At 30.1% G+C, this 11962-nt stretch overlaps 1 protein-coding gene across 1 annotated transcript; it reads right to left on the bottom strand.

Moving 5' to 3' along the window:
- Positions 1-7576: 7576 nt before the first annotated feature.
- Positions 7577-10090, bottom strand: LOC132632548 (probable pectate lyase 18). The gene is made up of 4 exons (XM_060348529.1): positions 9918-10090; positions 8802-9542; positions 8260-8398; positions 7577-8101 (listed from the first exon to the last, which is right to left on the bottom strand). The coding sequence occupies exons 1-4, from the start codon at positions 10022-10024 to the stop codon at positions 7877-7879; spliced, it is 1212 nt and encodes a 403-aa protein (XP_060204512.1). The 5' UTR covers positions 10025-10090; the 3' UTR covers positions 7577-7876.
- Positions 10091-11962: the final 1872 nt, after the last annotated feature.

Below are 11962 nucleotides of genomic sequence, written 5' to 3'. Positions count from 1 at the left end.
AAAGAAATCCTCTGGCCTATGGGAGGAATTAATTAGATAAACTCCTCTTTTTGGCATGCATCTTTATCGTCTAAATAGGGGTCCCTTTTTTATATAATTTTAATCTTAAATATAATTGACACGTTTCCTATTTTCAACATCTTCGTCATCAAATTTCTTTCATGAATATATTGTGTGTATATGGATGTATATGTGTATACATATAGAAATAATAAATTGCTATTTTGTGTTAAATTACGGAAGAGCCAAATTTGAAACTTTGGATTTTGATGACATGGGCTCCAATTCTAATTTAAGTCTGGGCAGCCCAACAATTAGCTTTGATCCATCACCGATCCAAACTGTTTTATTATCTTTGGGTTAAAGAGTGAAATATTACGGATGCCTACTTAAAAAGAATTTTTACGCGTTATAACTACTTCTAATACATAATTAGTGGTAATAACTACCTTTTATTTTAATTACTAATAATAACTAAAGACTTTTCTAATTTAACTATTATAGCTACACAGTAACTTTCAATTACCATTTCACAAATACACCTAAAAATTAGCACCCCCAATCTCATATCCCCTTTTAATGGTAACATTATTAATCACTTAATATACATTACCATTCTTTCTCCTTTTTCATAAATTCTTACCTTTTTAAAAAGGAAAGAATCTGCGAATGCCCAATGAAATAGTCGTCTTCTTCCTCTCTTCCCCCTTCTGCAAAAATTTCAATTCCATTCTCACCAATCAACAAGTTTTTTAGGGTTTTGAGATGACGAAAAATATATGTATTTGTGTATGTTCTATGATATAACTACCAATTTTTGTGGTTGGTGGCGTATTTTTGTAAGTTTTTCTATATATTTGTGTATTTTGTTCAAATTAATTCCATCAGTTCATCTAGTTTCAAATACACGGATGACGCAAATACATGGTAAGTTTTCTATATATTTATGTATTTTGTTCAAATTAATCCCATCAAACACATGGGTGATGCAAATTGTTACTCACACAAATACATGAGATTTAATATAAAATACATGGGGTTTGATTGGAAACTTCAAATACATTAGTTATGCTATCAAATACATGGGTAAATACAAAACGAAATCAAATATTGAAAACTTCAAATACATTACCACTAAATACATGGGTGATGCAAATTGTTACTCACACAAATACATGATATTTAATATAAAATACATGGAGTTTGATTGGAAACATCAAATACATTAGTTATGCTATCAAATACATGGGTAAATAAAAAACGAAATCAATATTGAAACTTCAAATACATTAGCTGTTGAATGTTTTCAAATTTTGAATTTTTGATTGTTTTACGTTTGAATGTCGAAGATTTGATGAAGGAATAGAAAACGGTTATGGAAAAGAAATCTAAAATCTGATTTTGTGGAAGAGTATGGTAAAAAATACCAATTCATAACTAATTAAATGATCCCACCGTTATGGCCTAAAATCAAGGGATATGTTTTCTTTTTTAATGTGTTTCTATGAATTTACACGCATCAAATACATCCGAAAAAATACCTTAATTTGGGAAAACATAGCTACAAATGATAATATTTAAAAGGGTAGCTATAAATGATAGGAAACTACCATAAGGTAGTCATTTGAATAATTTTACCTACTTAAAATGCGTCATTACAAAAAGGGAAGTACTGGCATTATGCTGATTAATACAAGGGAAAACAACACAAAATAACCATAAAAGACAAAATATTTACCCGGTTATATCCCCTCATAAACTAATTTCGATCCTACCCAGTTTGGCCAAAACTATTTACCCGAGTACCTCCTCGTTCAAAGTCCTTCCTCTATAATACCATCTCAGTATTTATATATCATGATGGTATCATGGAGGACTAAGAGATTGTCTCGTTGAAAGACCAAAGCAGTCCTCCATGATACCACATCAGTATATGATAATGGTATCATGGAGGACTGTGTGCATAATTGAAGGACTGAAGCAGTCCTCTATAATGTCATCTCAATATATGTATATTAGATGATGATAGCATGGAGGTTTTCTTTAGGAAAATGTGTTCTTTGAATAAATGAACATGATCTTGTGTGATATCCTGTTAATATATTATATATACCATATGGGTTTAATAGAGGATTGAGTGTTTGTAAGAAAAAGAAAAGGGAGCATTTTCAGATAATTAGTTTTCCAACACTGGGCACTTATTTTATTTTCACTTAATACAACTATCCTTGACTAAAAGATCGGCAACTTAGTTTTGCTCGAAACTGGTTTTATCCAAAAAAAAAAAAAAAAGTAATTTCATAGTGCATATTTATCAAATCGTACTTAATAATATTGTATAATAACTTTGTAAAGTATTTTCTTCGTTCATTTTTATTTGTCCAGTTTGAACTTTGCACATTCGTGAAGAAATAATAATTGATATAGGTATTTTATTAAAGTACTCATATAATTGATGTTTAGTCTTAGGTCTTGGGAAATGATTTAGGAATAAGTAATTAATTTTAAGGATAAAACACTAAATTTTTTTCTCTTGATATGCTAAAAGTGACAAATAAAAGTGAAAATATATTTTTAGTGTAATGAACAAGTAAAAGTCAACAGGTTATAGTAACAGTATTTTATGCTTATTACTTTGGGTTCTCATTTAAAAAGGAAATCAACATAGAACTTCTATCTTGCATGTTAAACGTGAACGTTTCAAGCAAAGGCTGGATTTGCTACTTCAAGAAACGTCACAACTCCACTGTTTTCCTTTAAGCTCTCAAGATTTTAATAGTAACATTATTATATTTGCCATTTTCTAATGTTTTCTTAGTTAATAATTTTGGTTTTATCAGATCGAACCATCAATATTTTCTTTAAAAGGAAGACGTAAAAGGAGGAGTTTCTCGAAACAAAAAGTACTTTATTTTCTCGTTGGGGTTGGTGGGAGTAGGATGCCATTTTAGTCCAACTTATACGACAGTTCGACACACTTAATTAACGTTTGGAAAATTTGATGAATTTGTATCCAATGGAGAAAATTCTGAAAACAAGCACCAATTGATCGATCTTGGTGTGACTGCAATTTAAATTCTTGTACCAAAAATTTAATTGTTGATTTCAATTTTGTTCGCGTATATGTGTTTTGCTCCGGGGCTCCTTTTCTTATTTGGTACTTCCCCTATTATCGTTTAATTGTTATCTTGCAAAAAAATAGTCGTTCTCAAACAGTACTTATCATTTTAGAAAAGAAAAAAAATGATTAATTATTTTTTTCAATTTTATATTTAGCATTAGTTGTTCTAGAATTAAGTGCACTTAAGTATAGTTCATTTATTTATTGAAAAATAGATTATTGTAGTCAAAGATTAAAGAATTAATAAGCGTAGATTAATTAAATTACTCTTCTTATTAGTATTTTCTAATAAAACACGTAAAACCTTATCATGCGTTGATAACTAAATGGCGGGAATAGAGGGAGTACTTGCCAATATAGAACGTCAAGTTTCTTAATTGTATTTTAATCAATGACTTGTTCTCTCATCATTATAATCGTCTAATCTATGTGTTAATCTATAAGTACCAAAGTCTCACCCAAGCGTTCTTAGGGTATTATTATACATTAAAATTAAGTTGGGCCATCATCCAAATAACTCTCAGGGGTTGTTTGGTAGCGAGTCGAAATTATCCCGGGACTAATTTATCTCATCTATTGGAATTATTTTATACCATCTAAAAGATGGTATAAAATAATCCCAGTATAAGTGGGATAAGAAGGTATAAACTGGGATATCCCAGCACTAATTTTTGTACCATGTTTGGTACAAGGTATAAATTTATCCTACCAAACGACCCCTTAGCTATAGACATGCTTAATTAATGAATTATTGAATGACCTGTGGATTTGAAGCTTTGGAGTTTTCATTGTATCTAATGCAACAAGTTTCAAACATCTATTAAGTAGCTAGAGGAGTTATTTCGTCCCATCCTAACGATTATGAGTAAAAACTTATTTGCAACACATGTACACAAAGCCAATGAATTTAAGTTATATGTTTGGAATATACATTTTTTAACATTTGATTGTGATTAAGTGATATGCATTTTTACTTTCATTTATTGGTTCGTAGAATTAATTGTTTGGTTAGGTATAAATACTCTACGGAAATAAGTATTTACTAAGATTATGTGCAGGGACGGAGCCACGTTAGCTCCAGGGGGTTCGAGCCTCCTCGGTGAAAAATTACAGTGTATTTTCAAATTTAAAATTATTTTATTGTATATATATAGTAGATGTTGAACCCCCTAACTTCTTCGTGTATTTACCTTTTAGAATTTTTGAACCTCCTAGATGAAAATTCTAACTCCGCCACTGATCATGTGTCTCGTAAATTTTTGTTCGGCGGGTAATATAATGGCTTCATAATCATCAATAATTTATCTCATTTTTAGTTGTTCTCCAGTTAGGTGAATATTTTTTCTTGCTCTCTTGTCTTCCACATGGTTTTCTTGCTCTCTTGTCTTCCACATGGTTTTCTTGCTCTCTTGTCTTCCACATGGTTTAATCATATAGGGTTACAATTTCTTTTTTACTTTTCTAAGGCAATTGAACAAAAGCAACAGCTTATTAATGTTGACCTTTGTTGGTTGTTGCTTTAATTGAGGAAGGCAAATGAAAAATACAAAAAAGAAAATTGGAAAAAGGACGGTAGACTTTGATTTACTGCTTTGCAAACAGAGCAAGTGGTTCAAACTTACTTTCCTACCAATAATCTCTCAAACACCTTCCTGTTCGAAATAATGTTTTTCCTAGAAGGTGGTGGGGAAATTGAAAACCCCATTTTGACTTCTCTTTTCCTATTTTTTTTCCTTTCCATTTTCCCTTTTTCTTTTTGTACCTTTCTTTTTGTCTTTTTCTTTTTGTGCTCTAAAACCCAAGATGCAGATGTAGCGCATAAGTTATAACTCTAATAGAAATAGGGATTTTTTTTCATTCACATTTAGTAAAAAATTTATGCTATAAATTTCATTTCCACTGAATCAGCTCACTGAGAAAACAGATGGTGAATAACAGGTTTCATTGAAACGCTGAAAAATTTTCTAATTTTTTCGTGTGAAGACACTACTATATAAGTTTTTCCACTGATATTCAGTGAGAAATAATCACTGAACATTTTTCAGTGAAAAATTAATAGAAAAATAGAGATGTTTTAGTAGTGTAGGTTTACACGAATATAGTAATTTTAACTCAAATTTTATATACATATTAAAATTTTCTAAAATAAGTATATAAATTTAGATTTCGAACCCATTAAATTAAACAAATTATGGTAAAACTCCTAATTTAAATTCATATTATTCAAATCTGTATCGCCTTTACTTTACCTATAGTAATCTTGACCGGTACTATGTCTCTTTGTCAGTTTCTCTTTATTGTACAAACTGTTTTTCTTGAAACAATCAAGCTTTTGGCCATGTCTGTTTGAAGAAGATTTGCTATGGTGCCACCACGAGAGAACCACACTGACCATTAAACTAGTAAGAGGCGTGCCAAAGCATGTGACAAGGAACTTTTTCTTTGGAAGACTAGCCTATTATCCATAACGTAACATGATTGTCGCATCTGATACTGAGCCTATTATATAGTATATGGTTCAGACATTTTCTGTTTCTCTCGTCTCCATAAATTTTGATGTTTGAATCCTATCTGGTCAAAGGTTTAAATTTTATTGTTCCCTTACTTTTCTTTTTCATTCATTCTTTATTCTTCTTTTCGGTGTTTTGATTCCTCGCTAATATTTTTCCATTTTGCGTATTGGAAATTATTACCTTAATTAAGTACGAGAAGTCTCCTGTCCCATAAGTACAAAACATCATGGGTACCCTATTTAACATTGCTATTTAATTTGTATTCAGTTTATTGGGCATGCGGTTAGACATTCTTAAACGAAGCAATACTGATCTTTCATGATTGGACATTGCGTGTTACCACCTTCCACCTATCCTGCACATTCGATTATATTTTTGAATGTCTACCTACTTCAAAATAACTTCAAACATAAGGTGTTTGAAGTTTCATATGACTGAAATTCAAGTATTTTTATCTGAATTACAATTAAATTTAATTGAATTTCAGCTATATGTGCATGAACTTTAGGCAAATTGCTAAAGTACTCGGGCAAAAAGAACTTTAATCATAATGCCTGAACTTTCACCATATAAAATTTTAAACATTTTATCTTACGTTTTTCTGAAGTAGGTAGACGTACGAAAATTTATAACTCTAGGACATAACTAATTAATCAGCGGTACCAGATTCGAGTAAATTATTTGTGCACCTCACGCCCCTCTTATAACCATAATTAAATGGATACGCATGACTGGTCCACCGTGGAAAAGTTTTGAATAGTTGATACTTAGCTCCCGTTTGGTCATGAGAATTTTAAATACAACTTGAAGTTGTATTCTGGAATACCAAAAATTCAAAAAGCTTATTTTTTTACAACTACATTTCATCGAAAACTACAATTTCAAAAACTATGACCAAACATAACTCCAACTCCAAAATTCCAAAAAAAAAAGTGAATTTTTTTTTGGTATCTATGGACAAACGGGCCTTTAGTTAATTTTCAATACAAAAATAGTTAGCTACAAAATAAGTGCTCAATTATAAGGTCCCTCTAAAAAAGATTATCAACCCCTTTCCCTTTTGATTTATAGCCGAACTTCTATTGAAAATTCAACCACTTTTGTTTTCCGGGTTTAAAATTCAACCACTCAATGCAGAAGAATTAAGGCAAAGCAACTACAGAAGTAAAACCGATGCACGACGGTTGTCACAAGGCTTAAATAGAATTTAAGAGCCGAAACTAACTAGGAATTACTTTTGTGATAAAATCTTATTTTTCAATTGTTTCATTCGTTTGCAAGGAAATGTTTTTCATGAGGAAATCATTTTCTGATATTTGGTTATCAGAAAATGTTACATCTCAATTATACCTTTTCCGGTAAATATACTCACTAACTAACCAAATACCTGTAAGGAATTTTTTATGAAAATAATTTTTAAGAAAAATGATTTATGTCATACCTAAACACATCCAAGTCTGATACTACTGGTTGGATGTCAGCATTGGACTACTAAAGTGTATTACTAGTACTTTGGTGTTGCATGCATGGTGGTCCACCCAATTATAAAAATAGGCATATACGGACAAGACATCTACAACATTGCTTGAATAAATCAATTATAACACATTAATTAGTATTTTTTTTTTAATATATAGAGTGGAAATGATGCACATAATGCTTAGTAATGACCTCGTGTGCCTCTTCAGTTGCAACCTTTTATAGAATTCAACATTGGTAGTTGAACATGTTCCAACATTTGCTTATAACAACTTATTACAGATAAATAATTATTAGTACTCCAAGTTTTTAGGTGATTAAATATATTTTTACACTACAGCATATAAAAGTTTATTATTATTTTCTATATTTCGTCTTTCGAACAGTCTGATGATTTTTTTTTTCTAGTTTGCCCACTATAGCAATAATATTATGCGAGATAGACAAAGAAAGATACACAAGATTTAAAAATCAATACATATATTGATGTATATATCAACACTTCTTAACTTGCCTTTCTCTAAAACCAACAGAACCGAAAGTCCCAAAGGCTGAGAATAGCAGGCCGAGGTTGTATTTGACAATCAAGTCAAAAAGACTTAAAGGAAAAAAATAGAAAAGGTAAAAAATTAAAGGGACGAAAAAAAGACAAATAAAAAACACAACCCTAGCAATAGGACCTACACTTAGTAGAATAAGACCAAGTTAAATAATTCCTTTTCTCTCGAACTATGTCATATAAATTAGGACATAGGAGTAATAATCAACAACGAGAACCCTTTCGGCAATTGAGAACTCCAGAACCGGAGACAAGGTTGCTGACTAATGAAGAGGGCCTTGCACTTAAGCTTGACGCTTTAGCATAACTCGATGAACTAGCTCCAGCTCCTGATTGTGTAAAATATGCACCATTTAACATTAGGTCCCCTTCTGTCCTCCAGTTCCAACTCTTCCATTCACTCTCTGGTGCATCCTCGTGTTTTGTAACCTACATATATATTATTCCAATGAATTTAACTGTAAAATTAAATTATTTCTCAATATAAAAATATGAAATTCTTTTTTAACGATTAAAAGGAAAAAAATGTGTTACATAAATTGAAATAGAGAAAGTACTATTTATTAGAAGAAGGGACACTAACTAACCTCTTTGCTGAACCTGATATCAGGGGCAAGGAATCTGTTGCCTTGGCTATTGATGGTGGGACTAGCACTTCCACCAATGGCATACATTTCCCAGTGTGTGTAGTCATTGTTCACCACATGGAAGTAACCATGTCTACATCTGTATGTTCCAAAATTCCAATAATTCATTAAATTCCACTGCAGCATTTATATAGTTCCTAACTACCTTTCTCTCTGTCATTTAGAATATATATACCGAATTTTAGGTGCATCATTTGCCTAACACATAAACCATCTAACTTAGCTTGAGAACACAATATTTCAAATTTAAGAATTAACAAAAGTATCATGCACAATGATAAATACTGAAAATATAAATAATTTTTATGCTACTACTAGTATAATTTTATATGTAGTAAGTATATTATATCAAGTTGTCTGTTTTATTTCAGATGATCACTTTCCACCGATATGGGATACATAATTATCTTTTCTGCAAGACATTGTAAAAATTTATTTATACTATCAATAAAAAGAAGTTGAACTCAATAATTCTTTGTTACCTTGGCATTCTTTGGACAAGGCCTTCACCGAAGTGATTAAAAGCAATAGTGACTTGCATGTTCTTGTCTTGAGTATAAGAATCACTGTGTCCCAGGAGCATGACTTTATCATGGTGCGTCATGAAATTGTTTGAAATGGTAATCGCTGTGGACCCCATAATAGCGTCAATCAAGCCGTCATGACAGTTAGATAAAGAACAATGATCCACCCAAATATGGCTCCCACCAAATATAGACACTCCATCACCATCAGAAACAGTCCTCCACCCATAATGCGATGGACTACTCCGCACCATAGCATTTCCTCCTTGCTTACAATCGTGTATGTGAATTCCATGTATAATAATATTCGTCACGTACTGTATAGTTATACATGGACCGCCCGAAATATGTACACTAGCGCCTCTTCCATCAATTGTTTTAAATGAGTTCATAATTAGTTCTTCTTTTAATTGGATGACCATGTCGCTTTTGAAAATAATCCACAAGGGTTCTGTCTGAATGACAGCGTGCCTGAGAGTCCCCGGCTTTGGTGTGACAGGGTCGTCGTCACCAGAGTCAGTGACGACGTAGATTTTACCGTCCCTGCCACCAATGGCGTTTTTGCCAAAGCCAATGGCGCAGTCAGCTAACCGCTGGCGGTTTTTCTCCCAGTTGGGATCACAACGCCAGCAGTCATCGATTGGGTTTCCAGTACCACATGAAAGATAGCCCAAGTTCCTCCTTGAACCATTTAGGCTCCTGCATTATCCCAACAAAAAAAAAAATGCTAAATCATGTTAATGTACCTCATGAAAATGTACTAGCAAAAATAATGTTGTGGACTAGGGATGGATTTAGGACATGTTCTGTGGGTTCAACTGAATTTACGTATACATATGAAACAAATGTGCTAGCGACAGAGGCTTAACATGTTCCTTTTCTGCCACTAGATCAACATCACATTTTTGTCAGTGGGTTCCCAACTTGTAATTCTTATATATACTGCATTTCGCAATACAAATACAGGATCCAACAAGAGTTACTTGGTTCCGAGAACCACCACATAATACCCTAATATGCAATGTGGGACTAAAAGGAAGCAAAATTAATGTGAAGAAAGCAAAATGTACGTACCTATGCACTTCATCAACAACAGCTTGAGGACTAGAGGAGGCAAAGAGGGACGGAAGAAGGAGAAGGAAAGACAAGATGAATAGTAGAGAAAGAGAGAAAGCGCCCATGTTGTCTGTTAGCTTTGCCTTTAGGAGAACAGATGGAAAACAGAGAATTTGGGTTGGGAAGAAAAGAGAGGGAAATGGAGGAGTTTATAAAGAGGGAAAAGGTAGAGAAATTAGCGTGTTTAAACAAAGGGGTGGGGTCCATTTTCCCTTCGTGATTACATGTTTTACGGAGATTCCTCTAATTACTCTTACTATACCTGGAAGCTAGAGAGGACTATGGTAGTTTTGTCGGTTAAGCAAGCAGTCCTACCATTGTTAGCTTATGATTCGTAGTCTAGCATGTTAATTAAACAAATAGTTTAACTTATATAGATATATCACCTAAAATTAAAGGTGTCAACCGGTTAAACTGTAACCGGTTTAACCGGTAACCGGAACCGGTTAAACCGGAACCGAACCGGAACCGGTTATACCGGTTAACCGGTTCCGGTTAACCGGATATTAATTTACCGGTCCGGTTCCAAATTTTTTTTAACCGGAACCGGAACCGGAACCGGTTAAACCGGTTAAACCGGTTAAAATTAAAAAAAAAATAGTATATATATTAAGTATATATTGTATATATAGTAGATATGTATACATAGTATATATATTAAGTTATACTTATATATATATATATATATATATATATATATATATATATATTAAGTTATGCATATATTTAGTATATATATTAAGTTATACATATATATAGTATATATATTAAGTATATATTGTATATATAGTATATATATTAAGTATATATTGTATATATAGTAGATATGTATATATAGTATATATATTAAGTTATACATATATATAGTATATATATTAAGTTATATATATATATAGTATATATATTAAGTATATATTGTATATATAGTATATATATTAAGTATATATTGTATATATAGTAGATATGTATATATAGTATATATATTAAGTTATACCTATATATATATATATATATATATATTAAGCTATACCTATATATAGTATATAGTACATATATATACATATATATAGTATATATATTAAGTTATGCATATATTTAGTATATATAGTATATAGTACATATATATACATATATATAGTATATATATTAAGTTATGCATATATTTAGTATATAGTACATATATATACATATATATAGTATATATATTAAGTTATATCTATATATATATATATATTAAGCTATACCTATATATAGTATATAGTACATATATATAGTATATATATTAAGTTATACATATATTTAGTATATATATTAAGTTATACATATATATAAGTATATAGAGTATATAGTACATATATATTAAGTTGTATATATATTAAGTTATACATATATATAGTATATATATTAAGTTATACATATATTTAGTATATATATTAAGTTATACATATATTTAGTATATATATTAAGTTATACATATATATAGTATATATAATAAGTTATACATATATATATAAGTATATATAGTATATAGTACATATATATAAGTATGTATAGTATATATATTAAGTTATACATATATATAAGTATATATAGTATATAGTACATATTTATATATAAGTATATGTAAGTTATACATATATATAGTATATATATTAAGTTATGCATATATTTAGTATATAGTACATATATATACATATATATAGTATATATATTAAGTTATATCTATATATATATATATATTAAGCTATACCTATATATAGTATATAGTACATATATATAGTATATATATTAAGTTATACATATATTTAGTATATATATTAAGTTATACATATATATAAGTATATAGAGTATATAGTACATATATATTAAGTAGTATATATATTAAGTTATACATATATATAGTATATATATTAAGTTATACATATATTTAGTATATATATTAAGTTATACATATATATAGTATATATAATAAGTTATACATATATATATAAGTATATATAGTA

The sequence above is a fragment of the Lycium barbarum genome, chromosome 3, assembly GCF_019175385.1.
Source record: "Lycium barbarum isolate Lr01 chromosome 3, ASM1917538v2, whole genome shotgun sequence".
Classification (NCBI taxonomy): Eukaryota; Viridiplantae; Streptophyta; class Magnoliopsida; order Solanales; family Solanaceae; genus Lycium; species Lycium barbarum.
Note: the sequence above shows the minus strand (reverse complement) of the source record. Positions and strands in the feature narration are given on the sequence as shown.

Excerpts from the sequence above, each read along its gene's own strand:
- LOC132632548 (XM_060348529.1), bottom strand. The coding sequence starts at position 10,024 with ATGGGCGCTTTCTCTCTTTCTCTACTATTCATCTTGTCTTTCCTTCTC. Across the intron at positions 9,543-9,917 it reads GTTGTTGATGAAGTGCATAG|GAGCCTAAATGGTTCAAGGA; the intron begins GTACGTACATTT and ends GGGATAATGCAG. Across the intron at positions 8,399-8,801 it reads CTTGTCCAAAGAATGCCAAG|ATGTAGACATGGTTACTTCC; the intron begins GTAACAAAGAAT and ends TGGAACATACAG.